The sequence below is a fragment of the Bipolaris sorokiniana genome (genome assembly GCF_000338995.1).
Source record: "Bipolaris sorokiniana ND90Pr unplaced genomic scaffold COCSAscaffold_14, whole genome shotgun sequence".
Classification (NCBI taxonomy): Eukaryota; Fungi; Ascomycota; class Dothideomycetes; order Pleosporales; family Pleosporaceae; genus Bipolaris; species Bipolaris sorokiniana.
This window is the reverse complement of record NW_006911908.1, coordinates 1,213,874-1,238,039: the sequence shown is the minus strand read 5'-3', so window position 1 is coordinate 1,238,039 and position 24,166 is coordinate 1,213,874. Positions and strand designations below refer to the sequence as shown.

At 41.4% G+C, this 24,166-nt stretch overlaps 7 protein-coding genes across 7 annotated transcripts; 3 read left to right on the top strand and 4 right to left on the bottom strand.

The window, feature by feature from the left end:
• Nucleotides 1-1,505: 1,505 nt before the first annotated feature.
• COCSADRAFT_99288 (uncharacterized protein) lies at nucleotides 1,506-1,748 on the bottom strand (the record flags this gene model as incomplete). The annotated part of the gene is made up of 2 exons (XM_007705816.1): nucleotides 1,506-1,549; nucleotides 1,616-1,748. The coding sequence occupies 2 exons, from the start codon at nucleotides 1,746-1,748 to the stop codon at nucleotides 1,506-1,508; spliced, it is 177 nt and encodes a 58-aa protein (XP_007704006.1).
• A 1,191-nt stretch (nucleotides 1,749-2,939) lies between these two features.
• Nucleotides 2,940-3,089, bottom strand: COCSADRAFT_98550 (uncharacterized protein; the record flags this gene model as incomplete). Its single annotated transcript, XM_007705815.1, has 1 exon — nucleotides 2,940-3,089. A coding segment is annotated over one exon (150 nt), but the record flags the coding sequence as incomplete, so codon positions are not given.
• A 6,415-nt stretch (nucleotides 3,090-9,504) lies between these two features.
• COCSADRAFT_184463 (uncharacterized protein) lies at nucleotides 9,505-12,766 on the bottom strand (the record flags this gene model as incomplete). The annotated part of the gene is made up of 2 exons (XM_007705814.1): nucleotides 12,252-12,766; nucleotides 9,505-9,528 (listed from the first exon to the last, which is right to left on the bottom strand). The coding sequence occupies exons 1-2, from the start codon at nucleotides 12,735-12,737 to the stop codon at nucleotides 9,505-9,507; spliced, it is 510 nt and encodes a 169-aa protein (XP_007704004.1). The 5' UTR covers nucleotides 12,738-12,766.
• A 4,081-nt stretch (nucleotides 12,767-16,847) lies between these two features.
• Nucleotides 16,848-17,015, top strand: COCSADRAFT_98419 (uncharacterized protein; the record flags this gene model as incomplete). Its single annotated transcript, XM_007705813.1, has 1 exon — nucleotides 16,848-17,015. A coding segment is annotated over one exon (168 nt), but the record flags the coding sequence as incomplete, so codon positions are not given.
• A 43-nt stretch (nucleotides 17,016-17,058) lies between these two features.
• Nucleotides 17,059-17,866, bottom strand: COCSADRAFT_174978 (uncharacterized protein; the record flags this gene model as incomplete). The annotated part of the gene is made up of 4 exons (XM_007705812.1): nucleotides 17,059-17,364; nucleotide 17,394; nucleotides 17,584-17,774; nucleotides 17,843-17,866. The coding sequence occupies 4 exons, from the start codon at nucleotides 17,864-17,866 to the stop codon at nucleotides 17,059-17,061; spliced, it is 522 nt and encodes a 173-aa protein (XP_007704002.1).
• An 851-nt stretch (nucleotides 17,867-18,717) lies between these two features.
• COCSADRAFT_29913 (uncharacterized protein) lies at nucleotides 18,718-20,837 on the top strand (the record flags this gene model as incomplete). Its single annotated transcript, XM_007705379.1, has 8 exons — nucleotides 18,718-18,737; nucleotides 18,896-19,067; nucleotides 19,106-19,169; nucleotides 19,221-19,288; nucleotides 19,525-19,640; nucleotides 19,784-20,172; nucleotides 20,562-20,752; nucleotides 20,790-20,837. The coding sequence occupies 8 exons, from the start codon at nucleotides 18,718-18,720 to the stop codon at nucleotides 20,835-20,837; spliced, it is 1,068 nt and encodes a 355-aa protein (XP_007703569.1).
• A 1,796-nt stretch (nucleotides 20,838-22,633) lies between these two features.
• On the top strand, nucleotides 22,634-23,910 carry COCSADRAFT_202934 (uncharacterized protein). The gene is made up of 4 exons (XM_007705811.1): nucleotides 22,634-22,647; nucleotides 22,698-22,806; nucleotides 22,857-23,232; nucleotides 23,287-23,910. The coding sequence occupies exons 2-4, from the start codon at nucleotides 22,716-22,718 to the stop codon at nucleotides 23,879-23,881; spliced, it is 1,062 nt and encodes a 353-aa protein (XP_007704001.1). The 5' UTR covers nucleotides 22,634-22,647; nucleotides 22,698-22,715; the 3' UTR covers nucleotides 23,882-23,910.
• Nucleotides 23,911-24,166: the final 256 nt, after the last annotated feature.

The following is a 24,166-nucleotide window of genomic DNA, read 5'->3' as shown; positions in this document are numbered from 1 at the left end:
GTTAATATACTCAGTGAGCAAACGGATTTAATATCACGTGCTGAGTGGATTCTCCTTGGCCCGGAGGCTGTTCGGGGCCTGGCCGAGACCCTGCATAGAAGGATGACGACATCAAGCAAACAGACAAACAAACAAACATTGAAAATTTTTCAACAGCTACGGGACTAGCTGTCAATAGAGGGGGGGGTAGTGTAACGGTTCGAGTACACACTGAACTAACATCCGAAAGGGATCCGAACATGGGCACGCACTAGCCGAGGGCAGATCTGCTGATATAAAACCCCACCTTCTCCATACCGTAGCTCGATAGATTTTTGATATCCTTTCGTACAAGGCCTATAGGTGTCTATTCGAATCAAGGCTCGTTTGATGTCCCACGCACTCCCATATGCCTCTGAGTGACGCTACTGCCGATACTGATCCGAGTAGTCTTGCCTGCGCCGTTACATTGGCGTGCTTAAGGAGGGTTTAACAAGACTAATCTATTTGATAGACTAACTTATGACAATCTTATTAAGTAAAGATACTAGTAAGAAAGTACAATTTGAGTTGACCACAACGAGAGTAAATAATGAAATCCATCCATCCTTATATCCTCATTGCTTCCAGTCCTGACATCTGGCCAAGCCCTTGACATCTCTGATGTTACTGGCATCTCCAGATGTCCTGCCTTGGCGAGATGCCACGTCACGTGATCAGCGCCCCGCGTTGATCATTACCTTCTGACGTGGACGTCCATAGGCCTTCCGCCATCTCGTCATTTGTTAAGGAGAGAATCCTTTTTGTTACTTGTAACATTACCTCCCCTCTTAGGGCTATCGTCTCGATACCCTGGAATATTGTTTTCCCGTGCCGCGTGTTGAGACGCCGGCTGCATATAAGGTCAGAGCCCGTCCACTCGTTGTAGCCGTCTCTGCCTCGTAGCCGTCTCTGCCTCGTAGCCTTCCTAACCATGCCCAAGGTCCACAAGCCCCGTGCCCCACGTTCTCAAACTTCGACTGAGCAGAAGCGTTCCCGGGCCGCCTACGTAGAGTAAGAGGGCCTTGAAATGGAGTTCTGCTATAAGCGTTGTGAAGAGAAGAAGTTGCGTTGTTTTATAAAGACAACGATAGGTCGTTGCGCTAGTTACATTTCCGTTAGTACTGAGTGTAGTCTTTTTATTTCCAAGGAAGAGTAGGAGAAAGTTCGAGAGGAACGTAAAGAACGAGAACTAGCTGTAGCTCGTCTTAAGGCACAGCTTTCTTAACAGAAGTTAGAGCTTCTAGAAGTAAAGAAGCGTGAACAGGTTTTCGCGCGTCGTAATCTTACGATTCTTGCTATTTAAGATCGTACGAAAGAGCAGGCTAAGAGGAGTTTAGCTCCTAAGAGTACGGGCCTTCCTGTTATCGAACCATCACTATCCAGACCATTAGCTAATCTAGGCGGGTTACAGGCTAATTACTATAATCCTTCTTTTAACTATTCTTTCCTCTTCGAGAGGCTTCCCCTCGCTTCTTTAGGTGCTTCTAGTAGTATTCACGTACCAGTGACTTACAGTTCATCAGGTTTCCTTTAGGTTCCTAAGTGTTATAGCTTTCAGGCCATCCTTACCACTTAACTAAGTACTTCTACTAACTACCAATTTTCCATAGGTCCTTAATTTCCTCAACCTTATACTCGTTATCTTCAAGCTCTATATCTATTACTAGCTTAGTATCTAGAGGTGCTGGTTCTAGGAGTTTTTTATAAAAGACAGGGTGGATTCGCATACCTTATAGGAGTTTTAACTTATAGTTTACTTTCCCTATTTCCTCTAGGATCTTAAATAGTCCTATTCAGAGGTTGTCCAATTTTCTGCATAGTCGTTTAGTTTTTAGGTTTTATCTTAATAGAAAAACTTTGTCCCCCTTCTTAAAGGTTAGTCCCTTAATCCTTAGTTTATTCGCTGCTTTAGATGTCGTAAGGTTTTATTAAGCTATATTCTTACTTAATTCTTCGTACAATTCTTGCATAAGCTTCGCCTTATCGTCTACTCCTACCGCGATACTTTCAATATCCTTCAGATCTTAATAAGCAGTCAGCTCATATCCGTAGTTCGCGTAGTACGGCGAATGCTTTATCATTACTAATTTTATACTATTATAGGCCAATTGCGCTGTTAGTAGTAACTCTACCTAGTTATCCTACAATTTATTAGCGTACATCTATAGGTACTATTCTAATGTCTAGTTCGTGCGTTCCGTCTAGCCATCTATTTCCGGGTAAAAGCTTATTAAAAGCTTCTTCTTAACACCTAACTTTACTAGGAATATACTCTAGTATTTAGACGTAAATAGTTTATCACGATTAGTAATAAACTCTTTAGGTATCCCGTGCTCTAACACTAATACTTTAGTAACTTCGTACGCGCATTCATCTGCCGTAATAGTCTCTTCTATAGACATAAACTTTACTACTTTAGTTAATTAGTCCACAATTACTAGGATAGTATTACAGAATCGAGCTAATCCTAGTTCTAATAATTTTAGAAGCTTCACTATAAAGTCTATCATTACGCTTATCTATAGTCTAGATAGTAGCTATAAGAGTTATAACAGGCCGTAGAGCTTATGTCTCTTAGGCTTGTTCTAGTAATATACCAAACAGTTACTTAGTATTTCCTGCACCTTCGCTCACAAGCGTGGTATCGCAAATACCTTAGCTAGTCGTCTAACCATTTCGTCCACACCTACGTGTCTATATTCTAGGGACTCGTGTAGAGTCTTAATAAGTTCGGTTCTTATATATAAGAGTATATACGTGCTTATACATTCTTCTAGAGCTTTAAGCTCTTTCCTATCGTTTATTACTTCTAGCGGGTAAGAGTCCGTTTCTAACGCCCATAGCGTTGCCTTTTCCTACTATTATTTCTATAGTGTTTTTACCTACTCGGCCATCTTAGCTACCTTAGCTAGTTCCGGCTAGTTGTACTTCAGACTACCATCAAGCATCGTCTTAAGTAAGGCGTTATATAGTTCTTTATAACCCTCTTCGCGCAAATTAGACCTTCTACTTAAAGCGTCTACTACTCTATTAAGCGTTCCTACGCGGTACGTAATCTTAAAGTTATACTAGGCTAGCATCTCTACCTATCGTACTTATCGTTAGTTAAGTTTTTTCGTTATCATAAAACTCGTTAAGTTCTAGTAATTAGTAAAAACCTTAATCTATTTAGGGAGTCCTAATAGGTACACTTTCTATTATTTAAAGGTATTAACTACCCTAAGTAGTTCTTTATTATAAACATTATAGTTAAGTTCTACTCTAGAGAACTTCTATAAATAGTAGAATACTAGCCTCTATTTCCTATCTAAGTACTACTATAATAATACAGCTCCGAGTGCATAGTCTAAGGCGTTAGTCTTAACTCTTATTAGTTATTAAGGGCTGTATATCTTAAGTATAGGTGCCTCTAGAAATATCTACTTAATTTAATTAAAAGCCTCTTAATATTCCTATTCCTATTTAAAACCTATTTCCTTTTTCGTTACTTCTATAAGAGGTGCTATAATCTTTAAGTAATCTCTAATAAACTTTTAATAGTAATTTGCAAATCCTAAGAAGGATTAAATATCCTTAACTATTTTAGGTATTAGCTATTCCTATACAGTCTATATCTTCTTTAGGTTTATTTTTACTTCTTTAGTTAATATAATAAATCTAAGAAATTCTGTTTCTTATATATAGAATTTATACTTTCCTAGTTAAAGGTATAGCTTATATTCCCTAAGCTTCTATAAGACCTTCTTAATATACTTAATATATTCTTCGCGTATACTACTAGAGTACACTAGTACGTCGTCTAGATACGTAGTAATAAAGATTCTGAGGTACTTATAAAGAGCGTTGTTAATAACTAATTAAAAGGTTACTAGCGTATTTATTAATCTAAATAGCATAACTATATACTTAAAGAGTCCATACTTCGTTTTAAACGCTGTTATTTATTCGTGACCTTCTTTAATCCTAATTTAGTAAAATCCTTCCTAAACGTTAAACTTTATAAACTACTTAGCTCCCTAGAGTTAATTTATAAGCTCTATAATAAGTAGTAAGAGATATTAGTTCTTCTAAGTAACGCTGTTCAACCTTCTAAAGTTAATATATAGTCACCACTTCCCGTTAGATTTCTTTACAAATAAAATAGGTAAGGCTATTAAGCCTAATCCTAGTCAGATAAATCCCTTCTTTAAGTTCTTCTAAATATAATCCCGCAGCTCAGCGTCGTGCTTAGGCGCTATAGAGTATATTAGTTCTAGGCTTAACTTAGCTCCTTTATTAAGAATAATCTCGTAATCTTAATCCTAATGATCTACTAGGTGCGTTACCTTATTTTCTTCAAATAGTTCTCTAACCTCATCCGTTTAGTATTCTATTAGAATCGCTAACTATAGTACTAATCCGTCCTTTGTGGTCGCGATCTGCCATATCTAAATAACTCCTACTCTCTAAAGGTCCTTCGCATAGATTCTCGCGATCTTATACGGTAAGATTATACCAAATCTCCCATCCTAGGTTACGCGCTAATTCGTCGGGCGTGTCTTATGTCGTACTTCAGCAACCTTATACACAAGCTCTCAGCTAAGTAATATCTTCTTTTACTAATTAATAGCAGAGTTATACTTTAATAACTAATTGTAGCTAATTATCATCTTAGTCTCTCTAAGATCTATAATACTAATCTTTTCTTAGCTTTCTTAACTAGCTAGGCGTAACGTTACTACCTTAGTCTTAAGTTAGATCCAGCCGTTCCCGTATGTCGTAGAACTATCATCAGCTAATACCACTCGCATTGGTACCTTCTTATTCTAATAAAGTATATTATTTCCTTCTACTACTTATAGAGATATAACAGTTCGTGCTACCCTACTATCTATAAGCGCTAATACCTTATGTCTATCTATAAGTACTATAGCTTTTAATTACAACTCTTTTGCTCCTACTTCCTATACTTACTTAAGAGTTGTTTTAGAACTGCCTTTACCAGCGTGACCCTATCCCTAGTAGCATCCTAGTTTTTTAACTACCTACTTCCCTTCTTCTTTAGAAAGTAGCCTTCGCCTGCCTTAGTAGAATAGTATATTATATACTAATCGTTGTAGTAGAAGCTCTAATAAATATTCTTATAAGGTATCTTCTATTATGTAGCCCTCTTTCTTAGTTCCAGCTTCTTACTTTTATAAATCGGGCAATCCTTTGCCTTATAAATGTTCGCTAGTAGGATACTATAGTAGTAGTTACCTACCTATTAAGTATTCTTAAACTATTATTAGTGCATAGTGTTAGAGATATAAGCTAATCAGCTAATCTCTGACATAATCCGGGTGCTCGGCACTATACTCGGATTCTTCAGTCAACCAATCCCTATACAATTCATCTATCTATTACGTCTATAGCTACGTAATCTACTACTAGATAGATTCTTCTAGAATCTAGTACAGCAAATATATATAGTAGTAGAATAGCTAGTAGATAGAAACCAGAGCAGATTACAAGAACAGATCAGACTACTAGATCAGATCAATCCAATCCTTATCTCTCTCCCCTAGCATTTCTCTCTTTTCATCCTAGAACCTATCGATTCGCTACCTCTGAGTCTATCGCTAGACAAGTAGACTACTATACCTCTGAGCTAGCTATAGAACAAGTAGCACCCTCCTTATTTCAACACATAGCACAACCTTTCCTATAATGCGTCTATAGGAGTTTACTATACTCTACTAGCGTTTCCCGTACTTAGGCTCTATATATTCTACAGTTCTTCGCTATACATTCTTCTGCGAAAATCGTACTATAATAGTAGTCGTCTACCCTCTTAGCTTTCTATCGCTATTCTTTATAGAATTAGTAATTAATCGTGCACTTAATCTAATATAACTCTTCGTGAGCTTCCTTTTCTCTAGGCTAGTATATATAGTAATGCTATACGCGACACTCGTTATACCATAAATTAGTGTAGCAGTAATTATTCTCGTTATCTCTAGTCTCTTCTCGCTTTCTTAAGTAGTAATCATACTATCTTAGGCAGCCGACCTAACATAGGCGCTTATATTACTCTATCTATTCCTTAAACGTCCAAGGTGTCTCCTCGTTATTAGGTTTCTTAAACCTAAGTTATTCCTAGGTAGCCCTATAGGTAATCTTATCTACTTAGGGTTCTAAGATTATAACTCGTCTATTGATGTTATAATTATTAACTTAATGTGCATTAGTTCTGCAAATCTAGTACTATTAGTTTCTTAGACGGCGTAGTACTTCGGCCCCTTTAATCTGCCAATCTATTAGTAATAGTGCGTCCTACTTAAAGTCTTAGAGTCTTATTACCTTTTGTACTAGCTTAAAGGCCTCATTAGTAGCTTGTCTTGCTTCTTTGTATAGGTCTAGATCGCTAAAGGTTTTATCTAGCTCCTTAGTTAGGTATGATGTTAGTATCCGAATTATCCCAATCTTAACCGCTCCTTATCTAACTTCGTTTTTTAGGCAATCTCTGCGGAAGTATTCTACTTTACTATACTAGAGATATACCTTACTATTATAATACTTCTTACATTCTTCTATAAAGAGTCCGTTATTAAACTATCCTTAGGGTTTTCTATTCTTGTCCTTAGACTTATCTTATACCTTACTAGTTATAATAGTATCACTATCCTTATTAAACCAGCTACGCTGTTTCCTTATGTTAGCTATTACTAGCTGAGATTATTTTCTTTATCAGTTTCTTTCCTATAGTCTATTATGAATACGTGTTACTAACTTAATTAGCGTATAAAGCGTATTTAGTTTATTATAATATATAAGTCCGTCTTTAATATTTTCCTTTAGACCTACTTCAAACACTATTTAAAGTACTGCGTCGTCCTAGTCAATTCGTGCCTATAGCTGCTTGAACTTAGCTATATATACTAATACTAAACTAGTCTACTTTAGGCGAGTTATCGCTTTCTCTACCTAGTTCTAAGCATCTACTTCCCTAAAGATATATCCTATCTCTTTCTTAAATTCAGCCCAACTAGTAAATAAGGCGCGCGTCTCGTCCTTCGTTCCTCTATTCTTAATATTTAATAGATAGTCCTCTACGTATAGCTATATTCAGCTTAACGCTCGTCCTTTTATATAAGTACTAGCTATAAAGATTTTTTTCTAGTTATTAAGTACCTCATTAAATTCGCAGTATAAGTCGATGTTAGTAAAGAATATCTATAACTCAGTGCGACTTCCATCGTACTTTTCTAGAGTTACTATTTTTAGCTTCTTAAGTAGTTTCTTGTTTAGGGTAGCTATTAATTAACCTATAAGTTAGTTAATCGTATTCTATAACTTAGCTATCTACCTTACTTAGGCTTAGCTCTCACGTCTAAGATTAACGAGTTCATACTCAGGGCTCCCTGCCGCCAGCTCGTTGCTTCCCCCTTAGGTACTACTAGTCATATTAATATCTCCCTTAGGCACTAGGCCTAGAATGTCAACGTATTCGCTTGAATTTCCTAACATGGTTCAATCTTAATCAGACGCTGTTAGTTAATCCTCCTTCTACTAGATCTATAGGTGGTTAAAGTGTTACACGGGGTATAAGTCTATACTTCTCTATTCTAGTCTACACTAAGATAGGTAAGTATTACGTTAGTGTTCCGTGAGGCTTATCTAGCGATATAGTAGAGTTAGCGTGCTTAAGAAGAGTTTAATAAGACTAATCTATTTAATAGACTAACTTATAACAATCTTATTAAGTAAAGATACTAGTAAGAAAGTATAATTTAAGTTAACTATAACAAGAGTAAATAATAAAATCTATCTATCCTTATATCCTTATTGCTTCCAGTCCTGATATCTAGCCAAGCCCTTAATATCTCTGATGTTACTGGCATCTCTAGATATCCTGGCATCTCCTGATATCCTAGCATCTCCTGAGGGTCTGGCATCTCTAGATGTCCTGCCTTAGCGAGATGCCACGTCACGTAATCAGCGCCCCGCGTTAATCATTACCTTCTGACGTGGACGTCCATAGGCCTTCCGCCATCTCGTCATTTGTTAAGGAGAGAATCCTTTTTGTTACTTGTAACATTATAGAGAACCTTTAGAAGGGATACTTTTTCTTAAGCTATAGCCCTTTTACCTTCCTAGTCCTATATATTTAGAAGCTAAATAGAGACCTACGTATCTACGTAGATTACTATAAACTTAATACTATTATACGTAAGGATACGTATCTAATCCTACGTATTAATAAGCTACTTACTTGTTCTTATAAGGCTAAGATCTTTACTAAGCTTAATATACGCGCGGCTTTTAATAAGATCTAAATAAACTCTAACTCTAAAGAATATACTATATTCTGTACACGTTATAGAATGTATAAGACTAAAGTATTACCCTTTAGGCTATATAATAGTCTAGTAACCTATTAGTAATATATAAATAATATACTAATTAATTATCTAGATAACTTCTATATCGCCTACCTAGATAATATTCTTATCTACTCTAAGTTAGAGGTAAAATATATCTAATATATGCGTAAGGTACTAAAAAGACTGTAATAAGTAGAACTTTAAGTTAATATTAAGAAGAGTAAATTCTATATTACTTAGACAAAGTACTTAGAGTATATTCTTACTAATAAAGAACTAGAGGTAGATTCTAATAAGGTAGAAGCCCTCCGCAACTAGATCCAACCTACTACTATTACTAGTATAAAGTCGTTCCTAGGCTTTATAGGATTCTATTAGTAATTCGTTCTAGAATACTTATAAGTTACTAAGCTAATTATCGCACTCTAGAGCCCCGCGAAGCTCTTCGTATAAGATTTAGACTATAATCATACCTTTAAGAGAATAAAAATAGCCTTACTAGTAATCTCTACTTTATATCACTACTACCTAGAGTATAATACTAAGGTAGAGACGGATACATCTAATAGTATTATAGCTAAAGTACTATCTTAGAACTAACTAAATAGCTTATAGTGCCTAGTAGCTTTCTTTAGTAAGGTTCTATCTAGATTAGAGCTAAACTAGGAGATATATAATAAAGAGTTATATACTATCGTTATAGTATTTAATAAGTAGAGATTTAAGTTAGCTTTAGTACACTCCTAAGTCCAAGTATACTCTAACTACTACTCTCTAGAATACTTTATAACTACTAAGGTTCTAAACGCCTAATAAGTAAGATAGACTAAATAGCTTACCTTATTTAACTTCTATATCTAATACACGCCTAGTAAGAACAACGCTCGCGCTAATATTCTTAGCCGTCGTAAATAGAACCTACAGAACTTAAGGAATGTCTAAATTAATAACCATTCGCGGGTTCTCCTAGAACTATACTAACTTAATAACTAAATTAACTCTAAACTCGCTAAGGCATATATAAAACAACTATCTAAGTAGGCCACCTTACTACTAGTAGTTAAGCCTACTTAGAAGACTATATCTCTAGACTCTCTTAAGCTAATCGAGCTTCTATTACAGTAAAATCACACATTATTTAAGAAAGAGCGCCGTACTCTCCCTAATAAGTATTAGATAGAAAATGGACTATTACTCTACTTAAACTATCTCTACGTACAGCTAGACTCCACTACGTATATACAACTAATCTAAGAGGCCTATAATTAGATCTAATTAGCCTACCTAAGTGTAAAGAAGACTTATTAGCTACTATCTTAGAAATATTATTAGAAAGGTATAGAAGCTACCTATAAAAGATATATACGAAACTACTTAGCTTACTGTAAAGCCTATCTAAGATAGACCTAAGTTCTAGAGCTAATTCACCCCCTTCTAATTCCTAACTAGCTAATACAACACCTCTATATTAACTTTAAGAAATTCTCTAAGAATAAGGCTAGATATAATTAGATTATAGTTATAATTAACTAGTTATCTAAATAAGCTATCTCTATTCTATATTATAAGATAATTAACGTAAGAGGTATAGCTAAACTCTTTATCTAGTAGGTGTACTAATTCGGACATACCTTAGAGATAATTATCTCTAATTAAGAACTATAGTTCGTGTCTAGTTTCTAGTCTAAGTTCTATTAGATCCTAGGCATTAAGGTTAAGCTATCTACTGCCTATTATAAGGAAACTAATAGTTAGATAGAGATTATAAATAAGTATATTAATTAGAGACTACGTCCGTTCGTAACCTACTACTAGAATAACTAGAGTAGGCTACTGTCTCTAATTATTTATGCCTAAATTTCCCTACCTTACTCTTCTATTAGCATATCTCTATACTAGATCCTTTACGGATCCGTACCTAAGTAAAGCTAGAACTAGTAGTATCTAACTAGTATTCTTACCTCTACTAATAAACTTAATTATAAGGATACTCTAGCGCTTACTACCCGTATACACGCTATATAGAATACTGCCAAGTAGTATATAGAGAAGGCCTAGGACTAAATACAATCTACTATTAACCGCTATTAACGCTCCGTTAATTAGGACGTTAGCGATATAGTATTCTTAGATACTAAAAACCTAGTAATTAACCGTCTGAGTCGTAAGCTGGCCGCTAAGTAGGAGGGTCTCTTTAAGGTCTTAGAGAAAGTTAGCTACTTATATTAACTTTAACTACTAGTAGGCTCCTGTATCTACGACGTATTTACTCTAAACCTACTATATAAGGACCTCTAAGACCCCCTCCTAGAATAAGAAGCTCCTAAGCCTCCTAGTGAGCCTATCTAAGGTGTAGAAGAGTGGGAAGTAGATTAGATCCTTACTAGTAAGTTATATCGTGCTAAGTTAAAGTATTAGGTAAGCTAGATCGGACATAATCTAGATCCTACTTAGTACCCCGCCTCTAACTTTATAGGAGCTCCTTATAAGCTTAGAGAGTTTTATAAACAAAACCTATTAAAGCTAGAACCTCCTTAGGCCCTTAGCTAGTAGATTTAAGCTTAGAAGAAAGATATAGATAATATAACTTCGCTGTAGAATAATTAAGTATAGAGAAAGAAAAGAAAAGTAGGTATAGAATAAGCCGAAAGTCACCCGAAACTGTAACGGTTCGAGTACACACTGAACTAACATCCGAAAGGGATCCGAACATGGGCACGCACTAGCCGAGGGCAGATCTGCTGATATAAAACCCCACCTTCTCCATACCGTAGCTCGATAGATTTTTGATATCCTTTCGTACAAGGCCTATAGGTGTCTATTCGAATTAAGGCTCGTTTGATGTCCCACGCACTCCCATATGCCTCTGAGTGACACTACCGCCGATACTGATCCGAGTAGTCTTGCCTGCGCCGTTACAGAAACAGTCCCTCGCGCTAGCGTGGAGGAACTGCAATAGAGAGGCATAAGAACAGTCTTACAGCTATAGAACTAGCTATCTACTAAGAGGGGGGTAGTATAACGATGTTACAACTTCGCCATATATCGGACCAATTCCAGAGCCAGATCAGAGGTAGTATTCGCCGCCCTCTTCATCAACCACTCGTTGTGAGGTCGGATTCAATTCGGATCCGACTAAGATCAGTATATAAGGAGACACTCTCTATAGCTAGCTCTGTAGACTTTTGATATCCTTTTATACAAGGCCTATAGGTGTCTATTCGAATCAAGGCTCGTTTGATGTCCCACGCACTCCCATATGCCTCTGAGTGACACTACCGCCGATACTGATCCGAGTAGTCTTGCCTGCGCCGTTACACTTAACTCTCTAAGATAGAGAGAAGTTATCTAGGTTATAAGCAGATAGAGGGGTATAGAACGAGGATTAATTATTAGTATCAACGAAATAATCGATAATACGACTAATAGCGCAATAGTGCTTTTTAGACGCTTAGTTACTTAGATCGAAAAGACTAGCGATTTTAGCTATTTTAACTATAGCTTCGTAAACTTATTAGAGAAAGACTCTAAAGATCTGGATTGTAAGCTGTCTCTGCACGGCGGGTGTCTCCCGACGCAGGAACGGACCTTAGATAAAGAATTTAGACAAACTCAATTTCTTCATGTAACAGAGAAAGAGTTATTCTGAATCTATACAATTAATGTAGTTCTTCTCCAAGTATAGTTAATCTAGAGTCTACACAGGCTAACTTTTAAGCCTCTTTACTAGCGAAGCGTAGATACTACTGTATATTGTGCATCTAACTGTGTAGGTATATATAGGTATGATAGGTAAAGTAAATACAAGTAACACCGTTTGCATACTGCACGTTAACTTATCTAACCTCACATCCCATCATTAATCATAGCCTGAACCATCCTTACATGTCTGTCCGCGTTCGTCTCGCTCCATTCGTTATCATAGTTCAGTCCATACGGCCAGAAATGACTACCACCACAGTTGATCTTTGCATTCGCCCCATCAAAGCTCCGTAGCAATGGTAGTGCTGTTCTCCAATCTCCCGACGCACATTTGCTGTTGAATGCTGCTGTTTGCCCCACGCCCAATGTGTGCGAGATTTCATGCATGGCTGTGCGTTCTGTCATGTATGCACGGTTCGAGCCGAAGCGCAGATCGCCGTTGTAGTTTGCTTCAGCAGTTGGAACGCCTGGTGCGTAGGCGACGCGAATTGTCTTATTGGCAGTTGCGAATTTGTGGTAGCGGGCAACGGCTTTAGTCATTGCCGCTTCGATTCTGGCGTAGGCGTCTGCTTGATCCGCGGTGGGGTTGGATACTTTTGCCAGCGACCAATTAAGACGCGCAGAGGCGTTGCAGGCGTACGCTGCAACGAGGAGTAGAGACAGCTTCATGATGCTGAGATGTGACTGCTTGATTCTAGAAATAAAAAAGACTGAAGCAATGCAACATAGCAATGCTGTGGACCAGTCGCAAATATATGGTATCCTGTGCTAATGATCACCCTAGCCACTCTACCCGGCATTGTCATGTGCACCTTCCTTATGCTCATGGGTGTGGCTAAAACGGCCTTGCAGCCATATTAGGGAGGTGGGAGATACGAGGTGGGCCTCTGATATCTTCCGATATACTTGGCGGGTGTTTTGTTTGTCCATCCACCTAACAGAGTCACGCATTTAGTTATGCATATTACTTTCCCATAGCGATTGGCATTGTTCAATCAAAATTGGCTTGGTGCTGCGGTGTGCAGGGTCTGAAACGGTCAAGCGTCGGAGTATTGATTGCATTCAGGGATCACCACCCCGCTTTGAAAGATTACCATCTTGGCATATTTTTAGAACCTTGGGCTGTGTTTATGCTTTTGGAACATTTGTAAGCACAATACTTAACTATCGAAATATTCTTAACGAGTCTTTTCAACGTATTACACTTGATGTAATCCTCAGCTACCAAAGCCTACAAGAAGGTATTCGCCTTTGATCTCATTCTGGAAGCGTACTAGTGCGCTCGGGTATGTACGTACTTAGAAAGATCCTGGTAAGCTTTGTTGCCAGCTCTAAGGCGAGCCCGCTAAATGTCTTCAATGGAAGTAAGTGCATCTGAGCCCAACTAAACTAGCTTAACTAGCATATGTCAATCGTGCGTTTATGAAGCACGACTCTAACATCATCCTTGATAGTCTTTCTGACCTCTTGTGGTAGTGGTAGGTACTCGTATATACATTAACTATTGTTGAAATACTATTATGAGCCAAGCTGGCGTTTAGTATAACAAAAGGCGTGCTGTGCAGGTCAAGGTAAAACACACAAATGCATGTAGCGAACATAATGCTCCTGCTTAATTTGCTTATTCTAGAAATTCGAGATGCAAAGGATAGGTCCAAGAATAGGCTCTGCGCTGCAGCCAACTCTACATGCAATTTTCCCGGCACCGAATCGACAAAGTACAGAATGTGCTAGGGGCCCCAACTTTAAGCAAGTTACATTTTAAACCCAATTTGTACTAACCCAAATGGATGCAGACTAGATCTCGGGTCCTTGCAGATCTTGGAACACATCGGAGCCCAAAAAAGCAATATTCTCTAGCAACTCCGATCTCCAGCATACAAATGACAAAATCCCAAATCTAGTCTTTTGCCGTGGAAAGCCTCTTACCCACATTTTTGTAATCAATTGTGCTGAATTTCTGGACTAACAGAGGCATAGCGTTGATGCAGAAATTATTCGACGACTTCGTTCATTGATGTATGGCCTACAAATCCATTCAGAATTCTAAAGATCAGTTTAGGCAGACTATCTTACAAATGATATTTTTCTCGTCATTTACCAGTCCAGATGTAACTGCGAACTCTAGTAATACTTTAGCATCGACCTTGTCTAATATTACTTGGGGTGAACTAGATTGGATTACCTGCGACAATGACAATTGTAGTAAAGGCTGCTGAGTCAGCATCTCAAGAAACAGTTCCATATTCAAACAGTGTGATGCTACCTCCAACCTCAGCCAAACTCCAAAGTGTGAGGCTAACATGTATAGTTTCCAAACCATCGCATTCGCTTTAGTATAGATCTCATGTTAGAAGGCGGGCTGCTAAGCCCGGATGTCACAACATCACCAACACCAGGATTGTTGCTATGGGAAATGGCAATTTCGTTAGGGAATGACTGTTATTAGAGAACATCTAAAGATAGTAGCTCCATATCATCGTGATTCCACCAAAACTTCAACGCAATTGCAACCCCAACCTGTTCAGTCTTTCATGTCGGCTTTGGGCTCAGGTCGTACCTGAGAGCTCTCGAGAGTCTAGAGTGTCTTTGATCGAGGTATCAGTAAGAACAGTCCCTAAGTTGATGTGGCGATACACTTACGAATGTTAAGCCTTATCCAGATCGAGATCCGAATGCCCTTGCGCTATAGCCCAAATTGATGCACTTGCCCACTTGGAAGGCGTTCTCTCGTCCATCTGCCCACCAGATCCTGTGAGCAGAGCCAACACAGTTTCCGACGTCGTAGAAGTCTGCCTTCCGGAGGTTGCCGCCAAGGTTCAAGATACAGAAAGATTGAGTAGCGGGAATATTTTGATCACGGCAAGCGTTGTCCCACACATTGATATCTTTCGCATCGCCCGTGCAGTCCCTGCCAGAGAAGGCGGTGAACTTGTAACCAAGAGCTCCGGAAGAGAGACGAGGAGAGCAACTAAGGTAGAGGTGAAGTGCATGATTGTTGTTAGTGTCTCAAGGATAGCTTTATGCTAGGAACGAAATTGTAATGATTTGAAGTAAGATGCGGTGATGATGAGATAAGTATGAGTTTGGTAGCATCTTTTAGCAAGAGACATAGCTGGTATATATACTTGAGGATGCAAAAGCGAGAGAGAACCTTATTTGCAGAGTTACGTAACTCCATAAGACGTTCCCGATATATCAATGACAATTTGGTCATACGAGTGCCGTCTTTTGTACTCGGGTTTTCTTAGCAAGCATGAATATGATGATTTTTAACCCAAAAAGTATGAAAATGTTGATTGTTAGCCCGAAAGGGTGAATACACAATCTCGGCTAGTCTCTAATGGCGACTAGTGATGACTGTGTGGAAAGTACAACCTGAGTCGTATGCCAAGGTATGCTACATACGCGAGCTGACTTAGTCCGCCTCTAGATTGTTGGCTTTATGTGAGTCGAGCTCACCCACTGGTGATTAATGCGTACTTGCATATTCTGGCAAATCCTTCAATTGAATAGATGATTCGAATGGACAGTTTAGGTGGCCGTGAATTAGTCTTTGGTCTTTAGGTGCAAATGAGAGCCTAGGTACAAACGTGATATTTCACCTTCATGTTTCCTGTATCTGTCTGACCGAGGAATGGCTTCATTTACGATCTATGCGATTTTCTAGTATATTGACTTACGAGATTATTCGGTCGAACACGAGGAGTCGCCCTGCAAGCCACCTACTCTGTTGTACCTTCTTCGGTACTACGACTATAGTGTGGGCTCAGATTTGACGGATACGGCGATAAACTGGGTTCGCAAAGCCTCATGTTGGCGTAAGCCACGTGTTGGTTGGACGAACATCGTCGATCTTTTTGCTTAGCTCTAAATCCTTGTGTATATGTATACACCAATTAACACACAGATCTAGGGAAAGATCTAGTCTGGCTATCAGCTACTTGATAATGACTTAGTTGGATTCAATGATATCTAGAAGTGGATGCAGCTTAGATGTTGATTATGCAAACATATGTGGAACAACCTTGACTATGATCGGGTAGGAGCGCCGAGCTTGCTGGGCAGATTCGCGTATAGCGGGTGCGTGCATCACCACGGGCATGACTTTACAGCGCTTATTCGCTGCCCTAGTAGAAACAATCCAGGCACCTACCATGTCTAAATCCGGCAAGGTAAGGCAACCCGCAACGGGCGTATGGCACAGCATACCTTGGCTTAGGTCCTGACCAATATGAGGCGTGAATCGAACTCAGATTTGTGCCGTAATAGGATTAATGTTAGTTATGAGACTTTATGCGTCTGCCGAGGCAAAAATGGCTGTACAGCATTGAAAAATGATATGGGACTTTGCGATCTCATTCACCTTTGGTGGGACTCAGGCCTCGTCCACAACCTCAGCCCAGTGCCTTTGAACCTCTCCAAGCAATATGCTAGCAAGTTGTTCTTGCGCAAGCGAAATATGAGGCTCTTTGCCCACGTTGATGCAAATACATTGACCATTGTGGCCAATTTTCTCCACCTTTTGGATTCACGCTGTTGTTTCTCTTCGACAGCACGATCAGTCTCAGAAATTACGATCCTGTTTTTCACCACATTGCACAGCTCAAGTGAGCTTGACTCCTGTGAAGAAAAACTAGTCTTCAAATCATCAAAGATAGTTTGACCTGTGTACCCTACGAGGATCAATCCTTGTTCTTCGAGAGGCACTGTGGATACTTCTTCAGGCGCTCGAGCCAATTGAGAACTAGCTCGATTCATGGCGTTCCGGGCGACTACAATCTCCCAGTACTGGACTCTATCAAGCCTACCGGAGTTCCTTGCATTAGAAACCCCAATGAAACCAACGGTGGATATGCTGCTGATTGCTATGCATGTGTCAAAAGAATTGGAGCACTTATCACGACATTTGGTGTAAGCGAGCTGTCGACTATAATTACGACCTGATCATCCTGCAGGAATCGCGGTGGAAATCAAGAATGTCTCAGTCTCATTTCTTACTTTGGCCAACCTTGGCCGCATACTCCAGACTTTGAACAATCTCCAGGGCCTGGCTTAGAAAAGGCAAATGTGACTCGACTGATTTGAAAGTCGGCGCATCTTTCCCTAGCGTCTGTGCCATCTGCTGTTGTATAGGCAGCAGAAGCGCTTTGTTGGCCTCACAGAAGAAGTACATCGGGATTTCATACCACGGCTCATAAGTGACCTCGTCGGTGAAAATGCGCGCTGATTGGTGCTTGAGTCTTGTAATGGCGCTCTTATGTGCCTCATCATCTAGATCGTGGTAATAGACTATCTCGGGCGTAGCAGCGTAACAGTAGTCACCCTAAACCTGACTTTTAGCCCTGCTATGTGGGAGATAAGAGGATGTATCTGGTATATATACGAACATCGAATTGTATCTAGGGTGAGAATTGACTGCCAAGCATAACCTTGACGGTTGCTCCCTTTGGGGCAACGAAAGCAGCGAAGTAAACCAAGATGATGACACCGCCTTTTTTTACCCATTGCCTACCGCTGCTTGCAGCCTAAACCCTTGAGGGCATTTTTTCCGACTAAACCTCCGTATGAATGCATGACTAGGAAAATATTTTTGCCATCATCAGAAAGCCTTTCTAAAGTGGAGCGCAGCGCCGCGGTGTCATCTTCTAGGCCTTTGTTGGGTGGCTCCGCTCCTACGGACGGGTGTGCCACCGCCTCAGTTTCCTATCCGCGCTGATGCAGTTGTTCGCGGGTGATATCGAAACAGTTTGGTGTGTGCAAAGCTCTGGAACGAAAACAATAGTAGGTTTGGACATGCTGATGGCGGTATCAATTAGAATAAGGGATAGCGCGACGAAAATATGACAGGAAGTAGTGGGATTGAAGGAGCATATAATGCAGAGTTCAACAACTTATTGGATGCCTCGGGATACCCACTTACTCTCGGTTGTTGCACTTGTAGTCGAGTTCTGTGCAAAGATTCCGTACGCCGCATTTTTAAAGTGGAGAGCTGATTAAAAATGCGTTATATCTACTAGCGGATCATGCACTATCAAGTATATTAAGGCAGCAAAAGAGTTGTCGTCAAAATAAAACGCGCCGTTGGCATTGGCAAGGTTGTTCGTTGGGTTCACGATCGAAGCAGCAATATTTAAGTATAGGTTAAGGATATAGACAGCTTAATTTTTCTTATTTATAGAAATTGAAAGTCTCCAAGATATTAATATGCTAGGCAAAATAACTTGATAAAATGATGTAGATTGGCTGGAAAGAGACCACCATGGAGAGGCACTAAGATTTTATTCTAGATTATGACGTGCATATCACAGGGCTTCTGGAAGTAATAGTATCATTCAGCTGTTGATATTGAAGTTCCCATGCCCGAAAATGATAAAGAAAATCCATTTGCCAAGTGTAAGGGAGCTGGCCAAAGTCGTTCCCCTTCACAAACATCTCTTTTGTACTTGTGCACACTTCTATGCAAGAAAAAAGATCATTCGAGGCCTAGCGGCACAGCGTTGGTAATAGCGAAAGCATCATCGTAGGATGCAAATGCTTGTGATTGGATACAAAGTTTAGCCAGAAAAGCACCAGTAACAACAGCGATTGCCGATAGTCTCACCTGACATTGGATGACAGGAAGGTCTACCTCGCAAAGCGCCCCATTATGATCCAACACCCCTTACAGTAAGGGAGTTTGGCGTTTTTTGTATACAAGATGCGCCTTCTAGCGGGCAAAGTTCGTTGGTGCTCACCTTGTTGTTTATTAGGCTCAACCTCGAATTTGCAAGAAAGCCGTTCATCGCATTTTCTGCTCACAATACACCATGCTGTAATGTTTGAAGACATAGTTCAACACCGAACCAGCCAGGAAAGTCGGATCCGGGCCCTGAGCTACGAAACACGACTATCGCACTATTGGTTCTTGCGTCCATCTTCGTGGCGCTACGCTTTGCTGCTCGCCTTAAGCGTGGTCTTACCTATGGAGCAGATGACTGGATGATCATGTTCTCTCTAGTACGTGTCTATGCATTCCTAACCTCTGCATCAGACAGCTTACCTTGGGCTTACTTAAAGTGCAGTTTGTTTGCTTCGTTACTGGAGGACTTAGCTATGCCAGTATGTTCATGCTTGCAAAGGGGGTTTTTTTTAATTTCCTAACATCTTCAGCGATTCATTGGGGATTGGGAAGCCATGCTATCACTCTGCCTCTCGACAACATCACCGTGGTGCTAAAGGTAAGAATCTCATATCTACGAAGGCACGCTAGGTAAAACTCCACTAACTGAGATCACTCAAACTCCTAGTTGCTTTCGAATTTGTCTACTGCACTGGCGTGGGATTGGTCAAGCTGTCACTACTGCTGATGTATATGCACATCTTCCCGACAAAGAACTTTCCAACCGGCGCATACATCTTAGGATTTGTGACGATTGGTTGAGTCATCGCCATTAATTGCGTTACCATCTTCCAGTGCAATCCGATCAAGAAGGCATGGTTGGGTTCCACAATCAACGGTACCTGCATCGAACTCAAGGCCTCGTTTATTGGCAATGCCGTACCCAACATCTCGACCGACATCGCTATTCTGTGTGTGCCTGTTACTCAAGTGTTGAAGCTTCAAACATCGAACACACAACGCGCTTCTGTCATCTTCATGTTTCTACTTTGAGCATTGTTAGTACCCTTCCGCCTTTAGTGGCACTGTCTTCGCCACTGACTACGATTCGCAGTGTGCTTTTCGCCAGCGCCTACCGTTTTGCAACAATTATGCAATTCGATATAGCTGATACAACGGGGACACTGGCGATGGCGTGCACCTGGTGCGTTGTGGGGGTCGCATCTGGCATTATAAGTGCCTGTCTGCCCACGCTGCACCCATTTATGCTCATCATCTCGTCCCAATTCAGTAACATCCGAAATCAGTCCGACAAGGGGTCGGCCACGGAAAGGCAGTCGAGCAAGACACAGCTTGTTACTATCGGCGGCACAGGGAGCAAACGCAACCAGGACTTTGAGCGCCTCAAAGACGACTACGAGGTTCACTGCGATTTTGTTGCAACATATACGCATGGAAGTCGTGATGACGCGTTGTTAAGTCGTCACAAGAGTCCTCTAGCTGGTCAGAGGCCACACCTTTGAGCTGATTTGTATAGGCTTGAAAGCTAGAGCATAGTGCCACTAGATATAGGAGATGTGTAAGTGGTAATGTCGTGGCTTGAAATATTGGGTCTTGCGCTAGTGTTGGGGTCGCCAAAATGCTTGGTAATGCGTATGACTAAATGCTGGCCAGCATGCGGAGTGTCACTTTTAAGCCGTGGTTACCTACATGTTTTTAGGCAATTCTTACTGCAGCTTTAGCTGCATATAACAATTGGTCCTGGAGGGGTTTTCGTGCACAAAGAAATGCGATCTGATTGGTTCTAAGAAGCTCTGCGCTGATTGGCCATACCAAGATGTTAGAAATCTCCGTATTCAGATAGCATCCAGTAACGCTAGAATCTCCGCCAGCCCAATCAGCCAGAAAACCAGCCCAACAACGAGCAGAAAACGAGCTGAACAATCAGCTCTCCACAGGACCCGAGGGGGAGCAGTGGGCGCGCACCACAGGCGCGCCTTACATGATGTATAAAATGGGTAACTCTGACGGCCCAGCTAGCGGTGCTGAAGGAGAGGTGCAGCTCAAGCAATGGATATATACAGTAAGTGAAGCTCAAGCCGCACCTTCCTTTAGTACAGCCAACCAGGCTGTCAGAGTTGACTGTTTTCGTATATGATATTACTTGAGGAAAAAATGCTTTGATTGCGTCATTAGATTCTTAGTGGGCATCATCCTTGTACACAGTTGTTCATGTCAATCCTGAGATCGAGAAACGTACCTCGTCACGAGGCGAGTTCGTGAAATTAGCTTCTTCCTCGCGAGTCTGGAAAAATTAGTTCATATGTTCCTGCTCTTTATCCGTTTTTCCTTCTAAGACTAAGTTTTTGATTTATATACAACGCCTGAGAGCATGGCTGAACTTTTGCGATGGCGCACGTAAAGAGTTCATGTCAGAGTTTTTCGGTCTCTGTGGGCATCAGACCAGTAAGGGTTTTTCTTTGGATTGCCGTCTTCGAACGGCGTCGTAGTATACGCGTTGAAGAAATATGACATGGAGTGTGCTTATGGAATAACTATATTGGATCTACGTGTAGTCACTATTCTGTGACAAGCTACTTTCAGCCTGCCCGAGCCGCGCACCAGATGCTTCTTCCATGAAAAAGTCAACGGGTGCAGCATTCCGTCACGGGTATAAAATTCGGCGTGTTAATTCCCGATTAACAGAGCCGGTGTTTTGAAATCGAGAATGCACTAGGCTGGTATACATCCGATTGACCCGCGGAGGCTTTTTAAGGTTTGGGAATGGGCCCAGCGGCATGTGTCATGTTGATCACGGTACTAGTGGCGCAATGGGCGGATCTAGCAACGGAAGTCTGCGCCCGAAGAGTCGCGGTTTACTTACCTCAGTCAGCGCTGCAGTAAATTATTTTTGGTCAGAAGGTGCTACGGAAATATTCGGGTGTAGAAATGCAGAACCGCTGTTGTGATGATGAGGCTGGTTGCTGCTTCAACGTCTTGTCCTTTTCGCACTCCTACTACGCAGATCGGATCATACCGGTCACAGGATCTACAACATCCCTGTACCCCACATGTCTTCATCGGCGAACAATCTTATCGACAATCCTGCTCACTGTCTACCCAATCGGAGTATTCGATCATGAAGCTCTTGATGGTCGCTCGACTAGGGCCGGCTGCCTGTCGGAGGTTCGACGCGTGCATGGAACCCTTCAAGTCAGGATGATGCTCGGACGATCCCCTGCCTATGCGATAAGGCGGTCAAATTCTGGCACGACTTGTGTCAGTGCCACAGGTACCACTGGTACTTAGCAAGGACGACTAGAATGCAGTCGTTCTTAGTCGGAGCAATAGCGCTGGAAACCTCATGTCAATGAACCGCTGTCCGCGGATTCGACAAAAAACCTTTGCTCCCGACCTCGGGTTCCCGAATCACATTCTTTATATTTTGTAATGTTTTGGCACCGTGCAATTGCGATTGTGCTGTGCGCCAATGCTTTCACCTTAGCGGTTGCAGCACCAGACAGCACCACGGACGCATTAGCCAGAATCCCACCGTGCGGAGTAAGGTCTCTTTCGAAGACGTATATACGTGGATTTAGCTGAGCAGGACAGCTTGAATGTATCGCGGAGAAGTTGCCTCTCATCGGTTGCGGTCTTCTCGACCTTGAGTGCCAATGCAACTCTAAAAACTCGACCGCAATCCTGCAACCGTGCTTGCTGGATAAATGCACGTTTGACGAAACGTTTGGTACGTCTATGGCAGCATCAGTTTCGAACATCACTGACCTTTTTACAGGCATCCTTCGAGCACAAGCCGATCTCTGTAATCGACCACACGATTCGTACACACGGCTCATGATGGCCACAGCATATGTAACAGGAATCATACCTGTAATCGCTGTTGCTATGCGCTTTGCGTCGCGTTGGGTCGGTGGCAATCACTTCTGGTGGGACGATTGGCTCCATCTCGTATCAGCTGTAAGTCCACAAGCAGTAGCCGCTCTCTTCCATACTGACGATGGTTCGAGATTTTGTGCATTCCGCTCATGGTCTTCTTCATACTCAACGTTGATGCGGGAGTCGGCAAGCATCTTTGGGACTTGACATATCAACGTGTATACGACGTTGGGCTGTGGAGTACGAATCCAAACACACACAAACTGCATATCGTACTGACAGCCGTGCAGCCTACATTATCACCATCCTTTGGGCATTCGAGATGTTGCTACTCAAGTATAGCATACTATGCTTGTATCTCCGCATCTTCCCGAACGTATGGTTGAAGCGCGCTGTCTTTGTCTTCATGGCCTTTACAGCTTGCTTCACACTTCCCCTTATCTTCACAGCGGCTATCCGGTGCAATCCGGTCCGTGCTCAGTGGGATCTCGAAGCCGCAAAGACAGCAAAGTGCCTCGACTGGCTCATCATCCTGAAGTTATCAGTTGTCTACGAGATCATTGCAGAGGTCGTTCTGTTCGCCCTTCCAGTTCCGATCGTGCTCAAGCTCCAAATGGCGACAGCAAAGAAGATCGAGCTCCTCATGTTCTTTGGTGTCGGTTTGCTGTAAGGCGTCCATAATTCACTGTATGTTTACGCGACGTCTACTGACTTGCTTAGTCTCATTGGTGTCGTAATTGCACGCGTGCCCTTCTTGAAGGGCGTTGTGGATCAAAGCGACCAAACTTACACCATCGTTGCCTCATCCATGAGTACCTTTATCGCTAGCGGCCTCGGCCACTTTTGTGCTGCAGTCCCCACAGTACAAGCGTTGATAAGATTTGTTATAAACGGCTTCAAGAACAAGACTCAAGCATCCTCGAGCTATGGCCAGAGTGGTCGATCCTATGAATCAAGCAAAAAGAAGAGCTACAGGTCGTTGGAGGACAAGAAGAGTGCCGGCTCAAGCTACTCAGGCGCTACGTTCAAGGTATCAAAGCAACGAAGCAAGGATGCCGGCAGGGATCCGTACAGACTCTCGACACAGAACTTCACGAGGTTCGAGTGTGATGGCGATAACGTGGGTGAAGATCTCTCCATGGAGCTGCAACCAGCGGAGACCTTCGTCACCAAGCACAACCCCGATCAGGCGGGAGAATCGCGGGGTCATGACGGTGGAGACCAACCCATTACCGTTGTGGTGTCGAGTTCTGTTCTCGATGATTCAGCGTCCGACAAAGCTATACTTGACAGAGAGTACGTAAAGAGTACGTGAAATAGAGTTAATGATACAAATTTAATTATACAACCTTTGAAGGGCAGACGGAACACGAGAGCAAGATACCATGTCAGATGTCATTCTTGGTCATCGCAGTCCATCACATTATCCAAGCATACGCTATTTTCCTGGACTACACAGTCAGTGCATTCAAGTCGCCGACTCAAGAGGCAGCATAATAGGTACATCGGCCATGAACCCTCCGCATAGCGCACCACAGTACCGCATCGAGACTCAATCCTCGCACCTGATGAGCCGATCATTCAAAACACGACCTCGATA

Coding starts and splice junctions, on each gene's coding strand:
- COCSADRAFT_202934 (XM_007705811.1), top strand. CDS start 22,716: ATGGTCTTCTTCATACTCAACGTTGATGCGGGAGTCGGCAAGCATCTT. Junction 22,807..22,856: donor ATACGACGTTGGGCTGTGGA/GTACGAATCCAA, acceptor ACAGCCGTGCAG/CCTACATTATCACCATCCTT. Junction 23,233..23,286: donor TTCTTTGGTGTCGGTTTGCT/GTAAGGCGTCCA, acceptor TGACTTGCTTAG/TCTCATTGGTGTCGTAATTG.